The following is a 24,606-nucleotide window of genomic DNA, read 5'->3' as shown; positions in this document are numbered from 1 at the left end:
TCCTCAAATCAGTCGAATGTAGCGACCCTGTGCATGGGTGGCAACTCTTTGTCGGCCGGTTCTCGGACGGTCTGCAGTGGAATTGAACAGTGTTTATCGGTCACAAAGGCGGCAAATGGTGCTTTTGTGGACGTTGATGTGGCGTGCAACAGAAGACTGCGATTCACGTCCAAGGGCGATATTCCGATCGGCAGCGCTGAGTCTCGGCATATTCGATTTTGAAAAAATGTTGACAACTGAATGACAAATTATTGACGTATGCTTGCCTTTTTATAGTCACTACCACGAGTTACGAATGCCATAACATGCACGTGCACTTTGCTTTACTGTTTTCCTCGATGACATTTAGGAGATAAACCTACTGTGTTTTGAAATTTGATGTGGTCCCACTGTAGAATAGATACCTCTTTAATATAATTTGGAACCTCGCGCTGAAGCTACAAGACGGCAACAACGCTTTGCAAACGGCGCTCTCTTGCAACGCGTAACAACACAGGCACACAGGTCCGCAATCTTAGAACATTCCTAAAAGTAGTCACAGGTAGTTATATATGTAACAATTATTACTTAACTTCAAGATTAAAAACACCATAGTCGTGAGTAGTTCAATGGCTGACAATCTTGTGTTTACATTCTCCGTTGCTCCTTTAGCAAGATGACAACCCTGATGTAGGTGTGGTTCAACATTAACTTGTAGATTTACTGGGAATAATCAAGCCTGCTGGTACAATATGATTACCAATGGAAGTGAGTATGACTGAACAGCCGCTTTTTAGCCTGCAGACGAGCCAGACATTTTTTACACGAGGTAGGGCCTATCTCAGAATCTGCATGGTGTGACCTGTCAGTTTCAAGATTTCATGGATTCCAAAGCCAGCGTGTGAATGGAATGAGACATTCGTGGCCAAGACATAGTGGTTCGTGTATGATTTTCCCCAATTGTGCGTGTTCTGAAATGAATTTCATCAAGTTTGACTTCAATGATGTAGGGACATTGTTTACGTGGATTTTCGAATGGACAAGTGTTTTCTGAGTGATGGAATTTCAAATCCTCTTATGCCAAACCCTTACGATGGTGGTTGACGGAGACAGCGACCAATATCGATCACAAAAAGGTTTGTAAACAACAGGTTGTGATGACTAAAGTTTTTTTCAAACACTTTTTATAATGTTATATATTACTTTCATTGTCGGTTGTTTCAATGTGGAAATAGCTTAAATTGTTCCGATTCTGGTCAACATAGAACATTTCTGTAATAGTGTCATAAACATTTCATTTGTATGCAAAATATATGCCTTCGTTAAATCTTTTAATATCATCACCGAAGCAGTCAGGGTTGCGGCCTAGCCAACGCCCAACACATCCGATATCAAACTACCGTTTTTCCTCTATTTGATGAGATGCCGTCTGTTAATTTCGCCCCTGCCTGGTATTAGAGACCCAGCGTGTATGGAGGAAATATAGATTAGTTTTACAGTTTATATGAGGTGATCGATCGGCAGCCATTTTCTATGAATCGATATGTAGGCTATCGATGTATTCATACGCACGTTTTTTGTGGAAAGGCTTTATATATTTGAAAGGGGTTTCCGTAGCAAAAGGGAAACCTCTTTTTAACCAATCAGAATCAAGCATTCATCAATGTCATGGTAGAATGTTTAACAAGTGTGAAAAGAGTGAAGACTGTACATATTTAGTACCGTCCCTATGAGTGTCCCCAGCTGTTTGATAGGCATACAGCTGTAATACTCCCTTCATGACAGGACGGGGCTATTTGGGACATTAGCTGACCATCTGGCTGTGCCAGTGTACAACTCAATTTGACTCGGATTGTCTACTCCCTTTATTATTTAGGCCCTTCTCAGTTTCATTAAAAGCCAACGATGCAATAGGCACGTATCTCAGAACTATACTTGTTTTATTTGAAGTTGTGAAGCCCATGAGATTTTTCAGTAGCCTTTGATTTAGTGAACATATATTTGAAATCGAGAGTGAATACAACCTCTCAACCTTGTATGGAAGCAATGCAATCACCCTGGCCTTGTTAATATTCAGAGCATACATGCCAAATGAAACATTTTGACTTACAACAGTAGCATTCGTGGACTTGCAAATAAAAGTATCCTCATTTTGACTAACGACTGTTTTTAGACATGTCCCCATCGTGTCGACCGATGACATCCTGCGCAGTACGTTTGCTGCTCTCAGATTATTGTTGTTTAATAGTAGCTACAACAAATGTAGCATCATCAAACTATCTGCTGACTCGTCGATGTCCTTGCATGGTCCCCTGCTCAGAGTTTTATTAATGACATGTCGAGCCAGTTTCTAATTTGGTCACATTTGTTATTCGTATTGTATGAATCTTCTGTGTGACAATCACCTTCGACCGTGTCACAATCAGTCTGCTGGCTACCTCCATTGGTCACAATTGTCGTAGATCTGTTGGCTACCTCTACTGTGTCAAAACTGCCGTCGGTCTGCTGGCTACCTCTAATGTGTCAGAACTGCCGTCGGTCTGCTGGCTACCTCTACTGTGTCAAAACTGCCGTCGGTCTGCTGGCTACCTCTAATGTGTCAGAACTGTCGTCGGTCTGCTTGCTACCTCTACTCTGTCATAACTGGCGTCGGTCTGCTGGCTACCTCTACTGTGTCCAAACTGCCGTCGGTCTGCTTGCTACCTCTACTCTGTCATAACTGGCGTCGGTCTGCTGGCTACCTCTACTGTGTCACAACTACCGTCGGTCTGCTGGCTACCTCCACTGTCTTACAACAGTTGTTGGTCTGCTGGCTACCTCTACTCTGTCATAACTGCCGTTTGTGTGCTGGCTAGCTCCACTGTCTTACAACTGGCGTCGGTCTGCTGGCTACCTCTACTGTGTGACAACTGCCGTTTGTGTGCTGGCTACCTCTACTGTGTCACATCTGCCGTCGGTCTGCTGGCTACCCCTACTTTGTCACAACTGCCGTTTGTGTGCTGGCTACCTCTACTGTGTCACAAGTACCGTTTGTGTGCTGGCTACCTCTACTGTGTGACAACTGTCGTCGATCTGCTTTCTACCTCTTCTGTGTCACATCTGCCGTCGGTCTGCTGGCTACCTCTACTGTGTCACAAGTACCGTTTGTGTGCTGGCTAGCTCCACTCTGTCATAACTGCCGTTTGTGTGCTGGCTAGCTCCACTGTCTTACAACTGGCGTCGGTCTGCTGGCTACCTCTACTGTGTGACAACTGTCGTCGGTCTGCTTTCTACCTCTTCTGTGTCACATCTGCCGTCGGTCTGCTGGCTACCCCTACTTTGTCACAACTGCCGTTTGTGTGCTGGCTACCTCTACTGTGTCACAAGTACCGTTTGTGTGCTGGCTAGCTCCACTCTGTCATAACTGCCGTTTGTGTGCTGGCTAGCTCCACTGTCTTACAACTGGCGTCGGTCTGCTGGCTACCTCTACTGTGTCACAACTGCCGTTTGTGTGCTGGCTAGCTCCACTGTCTTACAACTGGCGTCGGTCTGCTGGCTACCCCTACTGTGTCACATCTGCCGTTTGTGTGCTGGCTACCTCTACTGTGTCACATCTGCCGTTTGTGTGCTGGCTACCTCTACTGTGTCACAACTGCCGTTTGTGTGCTGGCTACCTCCACTGTCCTACAACTGGCGTCGGTCTGCTGGCTACCCCTACTGTGTCACATCTGCCGTCGGTCTGCTTGCTACCTCCACTGTCTTACACCTGTCGTAGGTCTGCTTGCTACCTCCACTGTGTCACATCTGCCGTAGGTCTGCTTGCTACCTCTACTGTGTCACAACTGCCGTTTGTGTGCTGGCTACCTCGGTCAATTGTTGGTGTTCAATTGTTATAATATGTATTGGTATCTGCCGAAAGACATGTTCATATTGTTATAATATGTATTGGTATCTGCCGATAGACTTGTTCATATTGTTATAAATAGTATCTGCCGATAGACATGTTCATATTGTTATACTATGTATTGGTATCTGCCGATAGACATGTTCATATTGTTATTATATGTATTGATATCTGCCGATAGACATGTTCATATTGTCATAATATGTATTGATATCTGCCGATAGACATGTTCATATTGTTAAAATATGTATTGGTATCTGCCGATAGACATGTTCATATTGTCATAATATGTATTGGTATCTGCCGACAGACTTGTTCATTTGTTATAATATGAATTGGTGTCTGTATTGGTATAGACTTTTTCAATTGTTATCATATGTATTGGTATCTGCCGACAGACTTGTTCATTTGTTATAATATGAATTGGTGTCTGTATTGGTATAGACTTTTTCAATTGTTATCATATGTATTGGTATTTGCCGACAGACTTGTTCATTTGTTATAATATGTATTGGTGTCTGTATTGGTATAGACTTTTTCAATTGTTATCATATGTATTGGTATTTGCCGATAGACGGCTTCAATTGTTATCATATGTATTGGTGTCTGTATTGGTATAGACTTTTTCAATTGTTATCATATGTATTGGTATTTGCCGATAGACGGCTTCAATTGTTATATGTATTGGTATCTGTCGATAGACTTGTTCATTTGTTATTATATGTATCCGTATATGCAGATAGACTTGTTCATATTGATATAATACATGAAATGTATTGTTAAACAAAAGCTTTTATGTGAAGATCACTTATCACCCCTGATTCCAAGTCAAGGCCTATTGCGGAAGCTTCTACCCCTGTTGCGGATGGGTGAATATTATTATGACAGAACTTTTGGCTGTCACCACGTTCATCCTATTTTGTATGTGATACTGCCGTTGAGTATTGTACAAAGACTCCATTGTACACTGCCATTGTAATTGTTGTGCAGTAATTTGCATTGATGTGTAAACCTGGTGAATCGCGTAATATAATTGTTGATAGTATATCATTTGTGGGTTGTTTGTTGGTTTCTCATTAAATTATTTTACGTGCAGATTTCAGGGTTAACCTCTTGTTTCAATTTGGGAATCGACACGTGACAGTGAATGTAGTTTTATCTACGGTTGTGTATGTGTGTTTTGTGTATCAAGAAATTTAGAGCTATGTATGTGCATGTCTATATAAACGTCTAAAGCTATGTATGTTTATGTAGTTGTGTAATCAGTTATGTTTGTGTGTTTATTTCTATCTTTTGATCTGGGCACATGTACATGTATGTGTAAGTAGTATCTACAATTATGTATATGTCTTTATGTATGTCTACATGTATACAGCTATGCATATGTATGTAAGTTTATATTCAGTTATGTACGTGTGTTATATGTATATCTAGAGCTTTGCATGCTTTTGTTGTTTTATATACTGTTATGTGTGTGTGTGTGTGTGTGTGTGTGTGTTTGTGTTTATGTGTATCTACAGATCAAGAGCTTTGTATGTGCATGCAGTTTTATCTGCTGTTATGTGTGTGTGTGTGTGTGTGTGTGTGTGTGTGTGTGTGTGTGTGTTTATGTGTATGTACAGGTCTTGAGCTATGTATGTGTGTGTAGTTTCATTTACTGTGATATATGTGTCGCGTAACGTGTTAAGTGCCTCTAGCACGTGAAACACAACATTTTCATGTCCAATGAATGATCGTCTGGGTGCGTTTTGGCGCACTGTTTTTACTGCTGCGTTTTCGCGCACAGTCCTTCTGTCCGAGTTGTATCTACTGTTATGTTTTGTGCCTGTGTGTTGCTGTTATGTGTGTGTATGTGCTTATGTGTGTGTGTGCAATTCTACAGCATTGTATGTGTATGTAGTTTTATCTACTGTAATGTTTTGTGTGTATGTGTATGTGTGTGTGTGTGCTTATGTAGATCTACATATGTGGAGCTACGTATGTGTGTAAGGGTATCTACAGTTATGTGTGTGTGTTTAGGTACAACTCCATCTGTACATCTACAGAGCTATGTATGTGTGTAAGGGTATCTACTGTTACGTGTGTGTTTATGTACAGAGCTATGTATGTGTGTAATGGTATCTACTGTTACGTGTGTGTTTATGTACATCTCCATCTGAACATCTACAGAGCTATGTATGTGTGTAAGGGTATCTACTGTTATGAGTGTGTCTGTGTGTGTTTATGTGTGTTTATGTGTATCTAGAGATCTAGAGCTATGTATGTGTGTCTAGTTGTATCCACTGTTATGTTTTGTGCGTGTGTGTTGCTGTTATGTGTGTGTATGTGCTTATGTGTGTGTGTGTGCAATTCTACAGCACTGTATGTGTATGTAGTTTTATCTACTGTAATGTTTTGTGTGTGTGTGTGTATGTGTGTGTGTGTATGTGTGTGTGTGTGCTTATGTAGATCTACATATGTGGAGCTTTATATGTGTGTAAGGGTATCTACTGTTATGTGTGTGTTTATGTACATCTCCATCTGTATATCTACAGAGCTATGCATGTGTGTAAGGGTATCTACTGTTATGTGTGTGTTTATGTACAGAGCTGTGTATGTGTGTAAGTGTATCTACTGTTATGTGAGTGTGTTTAGGTACATCTCCATCTGTATATCGACAGAGCTATGTATGTGTGTAAGGGTATCTACTGGTATGTGTGTGTTTATGTACAGAGCTATGTGTGTGTGTAATTGTATCTACTGTTACGTGTGTGTTTATGTACAGAGCTATGTATGTGTGTAGGGGTATCTACTGTTATGTGTGTGTGTGTGTGTGTGTGTGTGCTTATGTACAGCTACATGTGTAGCTATGTATGTGTGTAAGGGTATCTACTGTTATGTGTGTGTTTATGTACAGAGCTATGTATGTGTGTAAGTGTATCTACTGTTATGTGTGTGCTTGTGTACAGAGCTATGTATGTTGTGAGGGTATCTACTGTTATACCTATGTTAATATAACTATAGAGTTGTGTACATGTGTATATTCCTGTCTTCAGAGTTAGCTCGCAGTACAATAATTGAGTGATTCAATTCCGTTTCTAATACATGTGTGAAAGTCCATGTATTTGGGTAGTGCTTAATTACAACTCCCACATTGTAAGCTAACCGATGTAAATATTAATATATTTTGCTGTTCTTTATCTATTTGATTTTTATCGCCACAAAATCCGTTTAGTTGCATCGCCATTGCAAAATGGATGCAAATGAACGCAGAGATATCTGCAGGATCGTGTCCTAAGCCTAACAGCCGTTAGTTCAAAACTCGCACTTTCAGAGATTGGTTTCCATGGCTTGTAATCACCATACCACACTATATTTTTACCCAAAAGTACATTGTGCCCACACGTCGTCTTCACTTCATCATTCATTCATGAAATTTAACAAGCATGGTCACGATCTGCTCAATGTCACCTGCGATCACATGTCATGAAATAATTACTTCAACAAGGAATTATTAAAACAGTGAAAAAATATATTTATTTCGTTCTTTGCGTATAGCTTCATACATTCGCAGAATGACCACGATACTGCTCAACGAGGTTTGGATGCTATATAACGTCTATCAATCCTGTGTGTAAAATAGAATCTATTGAACATTATGAATATAACATAACATTTTGTAAATAATGTATATTTTGATTATATGTGCATCTCATTAGTAACGTATACAAAATATCTTTTAAATTGCAATGTTGAATAAATGCAACTTTGTCTTACATCGAATAATTCACGGGCCCAATCATCAAGACACGCACAGCAAATTGTACATTTGCTGTAACAAATAGCAAAAGAGTCATTTCTCTTCAATCTCGAAAAAAGCGAAAGAGCTACGAGAGGAAGTTCAAAATCAGCAGTAAAAATAATTTTGACTTCCCCAATAAGTCGACGAGTCTTGAACTCGTGAGTGAGCCGTTTAATCGTTGCTTCAAATATGAGATCTTTAAAACACATATAGCGTTTGAAGCCTCGTATAGAGTTATAAGCATTTAATTTGTGTATATACAACCTCGTTAACATGAAAGAGTATTATTTCAGACGCGATCTATAATTTTATCTACAACTACTGTTTTCACAATCATTGATTGATTGATAGATTTCTCGAGAGAAATATCTCACATAACTCATGGCGCGTATTTACACGCGAATGCTTTACAAATGTACATTAATGGTATCCACTGATCACATCTAAACATGGTAAAAGTATGTTTCTGATGTATAATTACAATGTACAATCATTTCTGGAAAATATACACTTTGAGCAAATGAAATGGTAACATTTTGAAGTCATTGTCTTCCTCAAAGACTTTGTTGACACAAGGATGGAAATGAATATCGATTGCTCGTTTGCACGGAACTCTTAAAACAGGTTGCCAGGGTTACAGCGGTATACCGACATCTGAAACAAATAAGAATTTTCATTTTATTTCGTTGAACATCAAAAGGTTGCTTTAACCTGGTTACATGTTCAAAAGCATTAACTGTTTTCTAACTGGAAAATGTATTTAACTTTGTTGGATATGATGCTTTACGTTTGAAAAAGGTCATCATTCTATGATCTTATGAGCATTACTGTGCCCAACTGAACATATTTATATTCCTCAAAACTTTCCAAATTATTATATCTGAATAGATATTTTTCATAAGTTTATTCTGAATGTTTATAATGTTATCGCAAAAAAAACATCGATAACAGCTTCATGGTTTTATCAAAGCAATCATACTGTCAACGGAAGCAGAACTCAATATCAACATCTACGTCACGTGAGATCCCGCTTCTATAATCACTCCCAAGATTTAGTTAACACTTCGTAGCACTTCATTGTACGCTTGAAGTTTATAGCCCTGTAGATTATCAGTATTATTGAACTACGTACCGAATCTAGATTTCCAATAAATCTCTCTGCTGCACTCATACTGCCGTCCGAACCGAATCTCATGCCACACTGCATGATACTCATCTCTGGGGCTGTTAAAAAAATGACATGTTTTGTTACTGAATCAGTCATTATAACATAGAGTTTTCAAACTGGATAGTCTGCTGCATGTTGCTTTTGTGATCATCATATGCACATGGAAAACGATTATTGACATATACACTGCGTCCTTATTAAAGGGTCAACTGGGAATGTGGTCTGTCAAACATGAACATATGCCAACAAGCGTCAATAGGTCTGAGTATGTTGACAATGTGGTTAACAGTTGAAAAAACATGCTGTTCATGCCTATGTCAAACTGATAAGCCTTTTTTACAAAACTCGAAAAATGGACAAGAACTTAAAAACGAAAAGTGCAAGATTGAATGTGATTGAAAAGTTACCCAAAACACCCCTGAACGCAACCAGTGGTTTAGCCCGTGCACGTGTAATAGATGACAAGTAACAGTCAATGTGTGTATAAACTGGTTCCATCCAGATGTAGCCGAACTATAATCTTTGAAGTTGAAAATACTACTTTTATTGATGAGGAGGGCGGTCAAGCCGTTGACCCCTAATAATGACACTTGAGTATATTACTCAATTGGGAGTAAGATCATTTGGCCCAAGATTAACAGAAAGGGCAAAGAGTGCCGGACACGTGGAGATTGCTTATCCTGCTTACCAAACTGTTGCTGCATGTATTTCAGGTTTGCTGACTCCACAACTCCAGTAATCATCTTGCCATCATACACCATCGTGACAGTCTTCCACTCAAAGTTGCTGAAACCCTGTAACCAATGGCAACACGTGTAACATATGGATCCACCAGAGAGTGAATTGGGATTCAGACCTCTTTAAAAAGCAACAAATTAGAACAAATCCATAAATTATGTCTACTTTAACAAATAAGAAATATGGTGACAACACAATCGCATTTTAGTTTAGGAGTTTAGTGGCAAGCCTTTGAAATCCCACACTTTGCAATTTCAAATTTAATGGCATTCGTGAGGAATGTTTTGTTGGGACGTTTTTTTAAGTCATCAACTTTACATCGATCAGGTTTCTGCCTTCTCAGCATAATCAAACAACTACTTACGGCGAGAGACACAGGCATGTTGATAAGTTGACCATAGACAGATGTCATCTCAAAGATGACAGAGTTTTGGTCAATAGCAATAACCAGGGTGTTGCTCTTGTAACAATCACTAGTGGACACGAGAATGCGACGTCCGGTAACGGTCTGACTTTCACTGAACCGGAAGCGGACAATCAATGGACAATCCACGGCAGGAGCCTTCTGGGAGATGTTGAAGAACATGTGACCGGTACCATCGAACAGACCATAACCGTTCAAGATGCTGACGCCCTGTGTGGTCAGCCATGACTGCCGGGCAGTGGTCAAGGCATTATCGTTGTTGAAGTCCAGACTGTAGTCAGGTGTGCAAGCTGAAAGCGAAGTCGAATATTACACTTTACTTTCGTTGCATGGTCGTGATAAAAGTTTCTTTCCTATATTTCGATAATGGATATCCATTTGCATTGCATATCTTCATTTGATTTTATACAAACTTTATCAACCATATACACTTAAATGCGGTATGATAAACATGTACAGGATAGGCGATATATTCGTGTGATTAACCCGGTAGGTTTATAGAAAGTTACTTACAAGCATTCATTGGGATACCACATCCACAGTCCATGAGATCGAAGTATGTTCCCTGTACGCACGATGCTCGCATCCATCCAAGGAGACCGACGGAGATGTTGTAGGACATGGGATTGTTCCCCCAGTCTGGTCTCTTGTCGCATACATCTAAACACAACATTTAAAACGTTAATTGCTAAGCTGGGCGCATATGAACAGATATAAGTATACAGGCAATTTTTACTACATTAATACAACCGTATAATACTATAACCGACATATAATCACTATCGCAAACATTAAGATACCATAAACGATACTTACATAACTCGCACTAACATTATAATACTATAAAAACCGATACTAACATTAATATAACCAACATTATGATACTTAACCGATATTAACATCACTACAACCAACATTATGATACATAACCGATATTTACATCACTACAACCAACATTATAATACTTAACCGATATTTACATTACTACAACCAACATTATGATACTTAACCGATATTTACATTACTACAACCAACATTATGATACATAACCGATATTTACATTACTACAACCAACATTATGATACATAACCGATATTTACATTACTACAACCAACATGATGATACTTAACCGGTATTTACATTACAAGAACCAACCTTACATTGAAAAGTATCCCGTTTAAGATCGCATTGTTCTTACCTCTGCTTGCACAGGGTGTTGGGCAGAGATCCCTACAATAGAAGTCTGGTCTGCATCCTTGTCCGACGACGTATCTGAATCCCATAGGACAACAATCTCCTCTTGACAGACCCTTCTCACAAACCCAGTGGGCGCGACAGCTTCCTTCCATGTTGTAGTTGGCGACGCAGGACCCGTTGCACTTCTCTGGAACACAGTGGAGTTTATTTAGTGGACAGGTTTAGATGCAAGCTAAAGTGTTTGAATCTTGACTTGTGACAATTCTTCTTGTCTTTGGAACCCCGTGAAGATCCGGGTTAGAATTGGTCTTCAGCAACCCATGATGGTGTTAAGAAGCGACTAACGGGATCGGGCGGTCAGGTTCGCTGACCTTATTGAAGCATGTTCATCGTATCCCATGATGTCAGTCACTGGACTTTCCGGTTCAGATTCGATTATTGCAGGCCGCTGAATGTGGCCAAGGGTGGCGTTACACAAACATATCTTGTTTCGGATCTATGAGTTGTATATTTTTGTGATTCATTCATTTCATGTAGCGTAAACAAGCTGTATCATTAATCACTATCATCATCATCATCATCATAATCATAATAATAATAATAATAATAATAATACCATTAGTTCAAGGACAGTAAAGGGATGATCCTATTCTACTAACCGAGTGGGCAGTTCACTCTCCAGGGGAAGTCACATCTGAGAGTCCTCTGGTCCCAGTAGTATCCAAAAGGACATGACCGATATACACCGACGACGTAGCCATTGGGGTTGTAGTAGCATTGGAGGTACTTGTCACAGTCTGTGGGGTGGTAACGGTAGCCAACGCCGTTGATCTGCTGCGCAGTGCGACATAACCCTGAAACAAAGACAATGTTGATTTGACAATACGGGTCTATAGTCATACCATTTTCTCTCAGCTAGTTGGACACAGTTTGTGACAACCCGTATTAGGCTACACAAGAGTCATACGAATAGTAGATGCAGTTTGAATGTACGGTAAAGTACGTTTAAAACGAACACGCATATAACGAACTGATGGATATAACGAACTGATTTTTTTGTCCCGACTATTTGCTATAGTTATGCTGTATATATGCTTATAACGAACTACGGTTATAACAAACTAAAGTAAGAGGTCCAATTGAGTTCGTTTTAACCATAGTTTACCGCATTAATTTAAAAGTAATAAAAAAATCACCTAAAATAACAACGGGGCACTGTCCCAAGTTGCATGGTCGGATGGCTTGTTCAGTGAGGTCACCAACGCATTGCGTTCCGTTGTTTCGGGGAGCTGGATTGGAACAGGATCTGGTTCTCTGTACCCGTTTGGTGGCGGCGGTGCCACAGGTGACGGAACATGGCGGGTTGCTCCATTCAGTCCATGCAGTAAGGCCACCATCAACTACATAAAAGAAGTCACGTTAGTTCATACAAACCTCACAAAGTAACACTTTCTTCTAACTATGCACATTGGTATGTGTAAGTGTTTTTACGGGCAGTAGAAACTGTTGTCATGTTTGGAGATTTAGACGGAAGTGGTTTACAGTTTCATTGGTGTGTCTGTATATTTGTAAACAGATGTAGCGCGATTTTCTTTTGGGGAATTAATGTGATGATAAGAGACGTCTGTTTGATAGCGAATATGTGCCCAGTGTAATCAATTATGTTCATACAAATCATAAATCCAATTGTTCTTTTCGTGCATGTAGGTTTTGATCATTAGTCTGATGCAATTTCCTATTTTGATTTGCACTGATTGATGTGCCCATGCATGTGTTTACGACCGTAGGGTAGAATACGCTCACCTTTTTGTGAACACCCAGTATTATCACTATTTAATTGTGATTCACAAACGCATGCTAACGACAAGGTTACAATCGTAGAATGGACTCCGTTTCAAGTGGATATGTTTTATTAATTAATTTCTTACGATTATTATGAAAATGGTCGTCGCTTCTGTCTTCACAGGAATATCAACAAACTCACCTGGACAAGCACTGTTCCCACAGAGTCGAGTCGTTGTCTCCGTGATCGGTTCCGGACAATCTTGGCCACCGAACTGAGGCCGAGGGTTGGTGCAGGTTCTGCTTCTAGAGACGGTCTTCCTTGCACTGGCACCGCACGTGGTAGGGCATGGAGGGTCTGACCACTGTGTCCACAACGATAATCCACCATTGACTGCGATCAAAGAAAAATATTGATTAATTGAAATCGGTATGTGTCTTTACACACGCTTGTTCTTACTATGTGTGTTCACATGACTCAAACACAATGGGGGGCAAGGGTGGCCCAGTCGTCTAAGGCGCCAGAAACCTATGATTGTGGGTTCGAATCCCGGTTCGCTCCGATTATGTTTCTAGGTTTCAGCTCACTCACTCAAACACAATGCATGAGTTACAATTATGTTAAAAGGGATGACATGGAGACCACATCACGGATATATTCAATATACAGTTTGTAATGAAACTCTGGCCACAAGTGATGGCTGCATGGGGATCAGTGGCATTATTTTATCACTGTCGTTGAAAAGCAATGTAATGAGTGTTTTGTTTGTGGCATGTCAGACACATCGAGACCATTTGACCCTTTGATAGTATATAAGTATTTGCATCTCTCTTCTACGCACCAGGGCAATTTCCAAGACCACATGTTCTAGATTCGGTCTCGACTAGGAGTCCTGTACAAGGGCGACCTCCGTTAGAAGGGACTGGGCTATTGCAGAGACGGGTACGACTGACGACTTTGGAGGCAGAGGGTCCACAGGTAACGGCACATGGAGGATCGTTCCACTGAGTCCATTGGGACAAGCCACCGTCAACTGAAAAGGTAATATGATAAGAACGTAAGATTAAATTTATAAAACGTACAAACAAATGAAAAAGTATATTGCATTTATAGAGATGGGGCACTTTTCCATGTCATATAATGTTAAGTTTTCTGCTGCAGATATTACCGCTAGACTCGTTCAAGAAGTCAAAGTTCTTTGAAATTGCGGTGTAAAAACGTGCATGTCATCGTATCCCAATTGCGTGGATCGATGCTCATGATGTCAATCACTGGATTGTCTGGTCCAGACTCGATTGTTTACAGCCCGCCGTCATATAGCTGGAATATTGCTGAGTGCGGCGTTAACAAACAAAAAAACAAAACAAACATCCAATCATTACCTGGACACTCAGGATGACCGCAACTGCGAGTTGTGCTCTGGAACAGAATCTCTGAACATCCTTGACCTCCATTAGTTGGACGTGGGTTCGTGCATGTCCTTGTTCTGGTAACCTGACGCGTGGCCGAGGTTCCACAAGTTAATACACAGGCTGCTCCCGTCCATTGAATCCATTCCGTCACGTCACCATCAACTGCACAAAACACGATTCATTTTGCTTGATTGTAATATGAGATATACATTGCCAAAGATAAATTGTCTTTAAATGTACCAAATGATATTGTTTTGTTCCACATAATATCCACGAACCTCTCATTTGTCTTAACATTTTACTGGTCTAAAAACAATGTCTTCAAGTCCTTAGGACGTCATGTCACGGATGCCGGGTGTTATCACTGATTTGATTCCATTGATAGAATCTTGACTTTTAACCAGTGGAATCTGTTTCGGTGGATAATCCATTGCGTTGACGTTTTAAAGTTAAAACTTTCGATAATTCACAAGGCCATGTGATGCACACTCACCTGGACAGGAGGGGAGATTGCATGATCTGGTTTCAGTCTCAAATCGATTGCCGGTGCAATTTCGACCGCCATTCTGTGGTATAGGGTTCGTGCAGCTCCTTGTTCTTGATGCTGTGCGAGTGATACTTGCACCGCATGTAAAAGGGCAAGTGGGAACTGACCACTGACTCCATTGGGTGAGACCTCCATCAACTAAAATGTAAAAATAGTGTCAACAGATGTCTACATTGAATCTATCTGTGATCACTGTGGTCTCACGTTTAATAAATATCAAATTTAATATCAGGATAATAAAACCAGTTTGCGTTTGACAGAAGATGGTTCTGAAACAGAATTAAGTAAAATTTGGTTCCAAAGGGGATGACGTATTCATACTTCCGTGAATCAAGAAAGGGAGATAATCAAGAACATACTTGGACAGGGCGTGAGAAAACAGCTGCGAGTTGTCGTTTCTGTAAAGGCTCCAGTGCAGTTTCGTCCTCCGTCGCTAGGTGTCGGGCTGTTGCAGAATCTGACTCGTGTGGCGCTTCGCGTGAAACCGGCTCCACAAGTAGCAGGACACACTCCAAGGCTCCACTGGCTCCATTGGTTGAAACCACCATCAACTAGATACGGAATATTTTTAAAATATATACAATACTGATAACCATACATAATAGAAACAAGAATGAGAGACTTTAAACAACAGAGTAGAATGTGTAAGTGATTTCGTAAACATCGAACCTCAAATGTGTTTTCAACTTATCTCTCAGACATAATGCTGATACTCTGATTAACGGCAACACACATACATTAGGTATACAAATGGACCTGACCTTTCATACCCAAACAATAAAGGAATAATGTATCCTTAAACAAAAGTGTGTATAATAGTACCTGCACAAGTTGGAAGACCGCAGTTTCTGACTAAAGATTCTGTACGAGACTGGGTACAATTTCTGCCGCCGTTTTGGGGGAATGGGTTGTTACAGAATCGCACTCTTGTGATGGTCGTCGTGGCAGCGGAGCCACACGTCACGCCACAGGGCGGGACAGTCCAGCTCGTCCATTGACTAACGCCACCATCGACTGCAAAGAATCAACAAATGATTACTTTTATCCTTTACAAACAAACACTGGCAATGTTTATGTCTTAAATAATTAAATTTTCGTTGTGTTCATTGTAATTCCTGCATCCTGATTAGCTGAATTGGTGACGTGTTATTGCATTCATTTTCCAATGAACGTAAAATATTAAGCCACTCTCACCGAAGCGGACGGACTACTTATATTACCCAATATTACAGTCGAGGAAATTCCTTTTTCGGCTTACGTGTATCGTCATGCACCTTTAGCGAAATTCGTGCATATTCATTGTCCAAACTACCCTCTGAGACGGAAGGCTCGCTCGCCTATTTTTTGTCCGCAGGCCTTGATTAAACAAATTTCATGCCGTCGGGTTTCATTTCTGATTAACCCGCATATTCCAACTTTCGTAAGCATTCGCTACGCTGATTCCTACAGTTTGCACATCAGTTTCTGGATTCATACCCCAATAAACACAAACACATTCACTATCAATCCTTAAAAGATCAGATCCTAAACACGATTTAGATAAACTGTATTTATAGGATAATGTTTACACTTTAAAATGAACACCTTTTGCAACATGATAACGATGAAAATATGATCTTTTAGGAGAAACAAGGGGTACATACTAGGACATGGGTTCAAGCCACAGTTGCGGGTTTCACTCTGAAAACGACTCTCAGAACAATTTCGACCACCAAACGAAGGGAATGGGTTGTTACAGAATCTTTGTCTTGAGGCTGTTCTCTGCACGTTGATTCCACATGTGACGCCGCAAGGTGTCAGTGACCACTGTGTCCATTGACTGATTCCGCCATCATCTGTGACATGGAGGTTATCATGATGAATAAGAATGAAAGAAAGGAAGGTAATGTGAACAAAGGGGGGTTAACACATAGAAACAACCAACTGGGTGCAGACGGGAAATACAATGACTCTGATTTCCTTGAAATCCGACGTACAACGTAAATACTAAACAAACTTGCTTAGGGATCATGAAAATTTCGGGGATATATTTGTAGGTAAGGCAGAGAACACAATTACCTAAAATAATATGTCCCCAAATTATTCATGATCTCTAACTTTTTATGTTCGGTATACGATGTATGCATATGTCTACACATATATTAATAGTGTAAGATGACCTTTCTCTGTTCATCACATCTTATGTCTGTAGAGTAAGCTCGGTGACCCTTCATAAAATCAATGTTTTTTTTGTTTTGAGGGTTTCATTTTCAAACGCCGCTCTCAGCAATGTTCCAGCTATATAAAGTCTGTGTGGACCAGAGAATGTAGTGGCTGACATCATGAGCATCGACCTACGCAACTGAGATACGATGACATGCATTGACCAAGTCAGCGAGTCTGACCGCTCGACCCCGTTCGTCGCCTCTCACGACAAGTATGGGTTAGTGAATACTAATTCTAACCCTTCGTCTTTTATAATCTTTTCAGGGCTAATCCACTCAAACAATACGTACTTGGACAAGTTGAAAGACCGCAGCTGCGTACTTGGCTGTCGACACGCGATTCTGTGCAGTTAAAGCCTCCGTTACGTGGTGGTGGGTTGTTGCAGAATCGTTGTCTCGTAGCGGTTACAGTGATGGTGGTTCCACAGGTCAAGAAGCACTGAGGCACGACCCACGATGTCCACTGGGATATGCCACCATTCACTACAGAGTAAAACATATATGTTACCGGTCTTAAACTTCCACAATACTATATTATCACATATCAGCTAGCCTTCTAGACATATTTGGTGGCAACCATGTTTCTTACCTAGGCGTGTTACCTAAGTAATGTTTCAGAAAACAATGCTATAATCCCAGCCTGCAATTAACACATATTCCGGTGGCCTTCTCTGGAGGCAGAAACACATACACATACTTAGGCACACAGACATAACAAGACTCTTACCTGCGCAGGACTGAAGACCACAATTTCGTACGGTGTTTTCACTAAGGAGCTCTGTACAAACCCTTCCCCCGAACTGTGGAGTAGGATTTGTACAAGTTCTCGTTCTTGTCAATGTCTTAGTTGCAGAGGTTCCACAAGTAACAGAACAGCCGGGGTCGCTCCACTGTGCCCATTGTGTCACTCCACCATCAACTGAAACATTCAGGACACATGATTAGTATAACACATGCGTTCTTGCTACAATCGTCTATAATAAACAGGAACTGCACTGTAAGCTTCCAGAGCTTAATAAACAACCCACTACCTGCAATACTCAACAGCCAAACAAACAAAACTAGTTCATGAAAGGTTTTCGATAAACATGAGTTATCATGGTCATTTCCACTGGTGGAGAAAGTATTGTTTTTATGATAGCTGATCACTCGCCTCACCATATTTGCTCAAAATATTACGATACAGGAATGTTATATTTTTCAGTCCTTAAAAAGTAATAGTAAGACTGAAAATGAGTAGCATTTAATATTATACTGCATTTTGTAATGGCATAATGTGAAATATCATATTATATTAAGTATACAATCACTTTATAAATTACACAAATTATAGTTTTTTTCTCTATAGCTATCTATCAATGTTGTTTATATGTTGCTAACTTTAAGGCTACATGTCACACTAGATCACACATATAGCAATATAATAAGTATCTAAGACAGCAAAGTATACTTTTGTTTCTAGAAAACAAAGACAGTGTTAGTTTTATTAAGATCATCTTAAAACATCGTTTCATGTAGGGCGTTAATATTGGATACCATGCAAATATTAATGCATGCATTATTGTAATGTACAACGATGTATATGTTCACATCAATTCCTTTGACAAATGTGGCCGTAAAGGTTTCCTTGGGTCAAATGCTGAATGGCGACGAACATTATATGAATGGGTCGCTGAAATGATCTAAGGAGGGAGAAGGCGGTAATAAGTGCTGCACTTCCCAATCCCTTTGTCTTTTTGGACAATAAAACATGTTTAAAAATAATAAAATGATGTACATAAGCATCTGCAAATACATGTGTCTGGTCCATGCATAAACATATTTTCAATACGACAGCATCTGTGGGTAAAAATAATGTTAATGAGAACTGCATGCAATACACGTCTCAGGCACGTCTAGGCAAAGGTATTGTCCACTACATGTTCACGTCTAATTCCCATGCGTAACTAAGTACTTGGACATGGACCAAATCCGCACGTTCTAGACGTTGTTTCTGACAGGACTTCCGTGCAGTCTTTACCACCGTCACTGGGACGAGGATCAGTGCAGGTGCGGAAACGTGTCGCCACACGGTTGGCGTCCCCGCCACACGTTGCAGAGCACGTTGACAGCGTCCACTGTGACCATGGCGTGACGCCACCATCGACTGTGAGTATAGGGTGCAACAGGGTGTCAGAACATTGCAAACACAAACAGACAGTGAAGGACAACATGTTAGTCAGTAGATACTACACAATGCAAACTACTCTGTAAGCATCAAAGCAAACTACAAACAAACTACGTACATGTATATTCTACTGTATGTTATATTTGGAAAGATCATCAGTTTGTCTATCAAATTATGACCCATTTTTCCCATTATCTTCTGGCGAAAACGCATGTTTACCAGCAGCACCTTTTGACAAGACATCCTTATATTTTAGCGACAATATGACAATATTGTTACTAGTTATTGAGAAAAGTATTTTTCCACTCAATTTGTTTCGGTGGATATGTGCCAGAATGCCTAATTCAAACAACCTCAATTACACAACTGTGAAAAACACAGCATTAATTGCCTGTAGAAGCATTCATACATGAGAAGGATCCATCCTGGTGTATCGTCGGCTACAGTGCCTGATATAACCCTTGTATGAAGCACCCACCCCATGTATGCATTGCCTAATTGTCCATCTATGTGCTGCACCACACCGACTGTACTGTCGGTTTTCTGCTATCACTTGCTGTCACTTAGTTATAGTTCAAAGTTAGATGGACATGGAGTTAGTCCACAGTATCGGATGTGGGTGTCCACGAGGTTCTAAGTGCAGTTCCTGCCTCCGTTGGTTGGAGGCGGGTTACTGCTTGATCGAAATATCGTTGTGCGAGATGTTGTTCTCCCGTATAGAGATGAACAGAATGGGATACCCCACTGTGATCAAAACGCTCCCATCGTCTGTGGATTCAGAACGAACTACTGTGAGATGATGTCACCATATACAAAATATTCAGTTTATGTAATATCTAAGCATAACTATTTCTTGCTAAATAAAACCATGCATTAAACAGCTGAGTAAAAATATAAGATATATGGCAGCCATTACTTGGACAGGGACTGAAATTGCAGTTTCTCGTTTCGCTGTCAAATGTGACTCCGAGACCAGTACAGTCTCTACCCCCATCACTAGGGGGAGGGTTGGTGCAGCTCCTGGTTCGAGTAACAACACGGGTAGCAGTCACTCCACAGGTAACAGAACAAGATGGGACGCTCCATTGTGTCCACAGGGATAATCCGCCATCCGCTATACAATGAGATCACATTTCTTATTTACTAGATTTACACCATGAGTACTGCATTTCATCACTTGTGGTCACTGATGCATACGTTATTTTTGTATATTTACAATATTCAGATATCTTATTTTTAAATTTAATGTTATAATCATGGAAAGAAATTCATTTTAGTTAAGTTCAGGTATGTTTACTGAAACTGATTGTTTTGGTATTTGTTATTTTCTAATGGAATGGTGTTTCAACAGAAGCTAATTACTTGGGCAGGACGACAATCCACAGTTCCTGACTTGGTTCTCGAACACGGTCCCTAGACCTGTGCAGTCTCTACCACCGAACTGAGGGACAGGGTTTGTACATGATCGTGTTCTCGTTACAGTGCGGGTTGCAGTTGAACCACAGGTTTGTGGACAATTTGGAACGTTCCATTGAGCCCACTGTGTCAATCCTCCGTTAACTGTACGTGAGTGAGAAGGTTGTTTGTGCAAATATTAGAAACAAAGTAAGACATTAGTAAAATGATCCATTTCCTTGACAGAGGAATTTTCTTATAAAAATTCTCAACAAATAGGTTTTCGATTGTGACACTGGGGCATCTGTGAACCTAATAGTTTTCAAAACATTCGTAGGATTTACCTCAGCTATAAAGCGATTTGACAGTATAAGAATATATTAATTTTGTGTTGATAAGAACATTCATTCACTTATCTGGCAAATATTGTCTACATTACATCCCCACAGAACAGAATGAGTGCATGAGTGGTGACAATGAACACATATGTTACAAAACACATCTAAACACACAATACACAACGATAGCATCATAAAACAAGGTACACATGAAGCTTAGTGAACGTGAAATGCAGGTTATGTCAAGTGCAGTTTTGATTTCAAACAGAATTACTTCTTCCAGTGTTTGCCGCTATGGCAATGGAAACACTTCTTTACGCATTACGTAGCATGCACCGCTTGTCAATGCAGGAATGAGACGACAATGGAAGTTTATAATTACTTGGACATGGGCTTAGACCACAGTTTCTCGTTTCGCTGTCAAATGTGGCTCCGAGACCAGTACAGTCTCTACCCCCATCACTAGGGGGAGGGTTGGTGCAGCTCCTTGTTCGAGTAACAACTCGGGAAGCTGTCGTTCCACAGGTGACAGAGCAAGATGGTACGCTCCATTGTGTCCACAGTGATAATCCGCCATCCGCTGTTTAAGAAGATCCAAGGCTCATGTTAATAAATGTTCTTCCCAAAAGCGTCATCATTTCCACATTGCGTGAATATGTTAAGTATTAATGAAATTATATTTCTAAAATCATTTTTGGTTCGCTTTTGAAATCCATTCGAAGTTATTGAAATATAAACAAAAACGTATTTCCGTAATCATAAGGAATCCCTGCTAAAGCAGTCCGTTGTTCAAGCCCGACCACAAAGTAACTTAGAATATGGCCACTTAAAATGTAATGAGATTTTCCTTTAAATGCTTTACAAATGCAATATCAATAACAAATTATTTTTGTCTGAAAAATACAACAATGGTTATAATTTGCTGTTTGCTTTTGAGGATGCTCTTCAGCAGAAGCTAATTACTTGGACAGGCCGATAATCCACAGTTCCTGACTTGGTTCTCGAACACGTTCCCTAGACCTGTACAATCTCTACCACCGGACTGAGGGACAGGATTTGTACATGATCGTGTTCTCGTTGCAGTGAGGGTTGCAGTTGAACCACAGGTTCGTGGACAATTTGGAACGTTCCATTGAGACCACTGTGTCAAGCCTCCGTTAACTGGGTAGAAAATTGTTGGAGCAAATGTTAGAAATAGGGTCATCGTCTAGGTACATGTTTTGGTCATTTACTTTGTAATTATCTCATCAACTTGGAGTGTTCCATTGAGACCACTGAGTCAATCCTCCGTCAACTGTTTGTCAATTAAACAATTGTTTGTGAAAATGTTAGAAATATAATGAGAGTGTTTTGTTTCTCATTTAACGCCGCACTCGGCAATGTTCTAGCTATATGACGGCGGTTTGTAAATAATCGACTAGGGAATCCAGTGTTTGATATCATGAGCATCGATCCACGCAATTGGGATACGATGACATGCATCAGCAAAGTCAGCGAGCCTGACCACCCGATCCCAATAGTCGCTTCTTACGACAAGCATAGTCGCCTTTTACGGCAAGCATGGGTTGCTGAAGACATATTCTACCCCGAATCTTCACGGGTCAATAAAGTGAGAGAGTAGTAAAATGATAGAGTATTGTAAGTAAGTAATTCTCTTGTCCAAAATGGCTTCAGTAACAGTAATAGTTTTTATCATTGTTAAACAAAGAAAGTGTGTGCAAATACTAATATATTGTTTTAAGATCACACGGACGTGTTTCACCTGCACCAAAATTAAAATTGAGTGTTAGTGTCAGCAAATCTTACAATGACCAAAACCACCATGCCCTTTGGCAAGGATGTCATGTGTCTACATGAAAAGCCTCCACGCCAGAGAATGAACATCTGCATTACAACACACATACAAATACATATTAATGGCAACAACAGACATAGCACACATAAAGCTTTGTGAACGTGAATTGCAGGGTACTTTAAGTAACAGTGTGTTTACAGCTAAGTTTAGATCTTTATCTGTGTGCCACATATTTTAATGTCTGTAAACTACATCCATTATGTAGAACTTTTTAAGGAATGAGCAAGACAATGAAAGTTTATAATTACTTGGACATGGGCTTAGACCACAGTTTCTCGTTTCGCTGTCAAATGTGGCTCCGAGACCAGTACAGTCTCTACCCCCATCACTAGGGGGAGGATTGGTGCAGCTCCTTGTTCGAGTAACAACTCGGGAAGCTGTCGTTCCACAGGTGACAGAGCAAGATGGGATGCTCCATTGTGTCCAGAAAGATAATCCGCCATCCGCTGGTTAAGAGGATCAAAGGCTCATGTTACCAAATGTTCCTCCTAGAGGCGTCATTATATTTCTAAAATCATTTTTGTTTCGCTATTGAAGTTATTGAAATAAAAGCAGCAAAACCATTTTCATAATAATACGAAATATTTGCTAAATGAAATATGGCTTGATATGTTTACTTGAATGAAATGGGGATAATGGGGTTTTTTACTAAACAATTAGCAAATAGCAAATCATTTCTGTCTGAAAATACGACAATGGTTATAGTTTGTTATTTTCATCTGAAATAAAGCAGAGATTAATTACTTGGACAGGCCGATAATCCACAGCTCCTGACTTGGTTCTCGAACACGTTCCCTAGACCTGTGCAGTCTCTACCACCGAATTGAGGGACAGGGTTTGAACATGATCTTGTTCTTGTTGCAGTGAGGGTTGCAGTTGAACCACAGGTTTGTGGACAATTTGGAACGTTCCATTGAGTCCACTGTGTCAAGCCTCCGTTAACTGGGAGAAACAGTAACAATGTTTAGGGCCTTTGTCAGAGAGTAGATTAGAGAGTAGATGTATGTTTTGGGAATTTCCTTTTTAATTATCTTGTTTCAAACATCAAACGTATTTCAACAGTTAAACTGAGGAACGAAACATATATTTTCAAATGATACAAAACTATTTGACATGGATCTAAGTAAATTAGTGAGAACTGCTTTACGCCACATTTGTTGTTACAGCTGAAATGAACAGCCAAGAATGAACAGCATGACCCATAATACACATACAACTACAAAGTACTCATTTACATTCAGATCATGATCTATGCCGTAATGAAATTACATGAGATGTTGGTGCAGACATGATCTACCCATACATTCGCCCAATACTTCCATAACATACAACACAAGTATGATCTTTATTTCTCAAGATATTTATGGATAAGTTATGCCTGCATGGTTGATTGAAATACTTAAAATAGATAAAGGCACCAAGTAGATATACTACCACACGTGTACTGACAGCTGTATACATAGAGATAATCCTCGTTTTGAAAGGATCATGTTCGTCTATTTGTTTAAATGAGTAAAAGACGATTCTTATGTTATTTTAATCAATCGATAGATTATCAAGTTCAGGTTTGGTAATGTAAGTTTGTTATCATTATACGGTTTAGTAAATCAGCAGACATCGTTGTGAAATAATTTCTTGAGCAAAGCGCTAGTCCACAATTCCAAAGTGCACTCTGAAATACCTCAATTTCTACCACCAAACTGGGGACTTAGATTTGTACATGGAGTGGGTGTTG

The 24,606-nt window shown here is 40.0% G+C and overlaps 1 protein-coding gene across 13 annotated transcripts in view; it reads right to left on the bottom strand.

The window, feature by feature from the left end:
* Positions 1-7,352: 7,352 nt before the first annotated feature.
* The window catches only part of LOC124146890 (SCO-spondin-like), a 29,980-nt gene continuing 12,726 nt past the window's right edge, over positions 7,353-24,606 (bottom strand). Inside the window, exons 18-41 of one of the 13 annotated variants that reach the window (XM_046517416.2) lie at positions 23,616-23,813; positions 23,120-23,317; positions 21,980-22,177; positions 21,399-21,596; positions 20,646-20,843; positions 20,200-20,397; positions 19,071-19,262; positions 17,844-18,035; positions 17,408-17,599; positions 16,556-16,747; positions 15,735-15,926; positions 15,272-15,463; positions 14,859-15,050; positions 14,336-14,527; positions 13,795-13,986; positions 13,155-13,346; positions 12,367-12,570; positions 11,830-12,024; positions 11,172-11,357; positions 10,487-10,633; positions 9,914-10,263; positions 9,500-9,605; positions 8,776-8,867; positions 7,353-8,297 (exon numbers count right to left, since the gene is read on the bottom strand). In XM_046517416.2, coding sequence (XP_046373372.2) covers positions 8,259-8,297; positions 8,776-8,867; positions 9,500-9,605; positions 9,914-10,263; positions 10,487-10,633; positions 11,172-11,357; positions 11,830-12,024; positions 12,367-12,570; positions 13,155-13,346; positions 13,795-13,986; positions 14,336-14,527; positions 14,859-15,050; positions 15,272-15,463; positions 15,735-15,926; positions 16,556-16,747; positions 17,408-17,599; positions 17,844-18,035; positions 19,071-19,262; positions 20,200-20,397; positions 20,646-20,843; positions 21,399-21,596; positions 21,980-22,177; positions 23,120-23,317; positions 23,616-23,813 — 4,427 coding nt within the window. In that variant the 3' untranslated portion in view covers positions 7,353-8,258. The remainder of the gene's footprint in view (positions 8,298-8,775; positions 8,868-9,499; positions 9,606-9,913; positions 10,264-10,486; positions 10,634-11,171; positions 11,358-11,829; positions 12,025-12,366; positions 12,571-13,154; positions 13,347-13,794; positions 13,987-14,335; positions 14,528-14,858; positions 15,051-15,271; positions 15,464-15,734; positions 15,927-16,555; positions 16,748-17,407; positions 17,600-17,843; positions 18,036-19,070; positions 19,263-20,199; positions 20,398-20,645; positions 20,844-21,398; positions 21,597-21,979; positions 22,178-23,119; positions 23,318-23,615; positions 23,814-24,606) is intronic. The other 12 variants (XM_046517417.2, XM_046517418.2, XM_046517419.2 and 9 more) reach the window with 12 other exon arrangements.

The sequence above is a fragment of the Haliotis rufescens genome, unplaced genomic scaffold (assembly GCF_023055435.1).
Source record: "Haliotis rufescens isolate VD_foot unplaced genomic scaffold, xgHalRufe1.0.p SCAF_6, whole genome shotgun sequence".
NCBI lineage: Eukaryota > Metazoa > Mollusca > Gastropoda > Lepetellida > Haliotidae > Haliotis > Haliotis rufescens.
The sequence above is the reverse complement of the archived record's forward strand: the minus strand, read 5'-3'. Positions and strand labels throughout refer to the sequence as shown.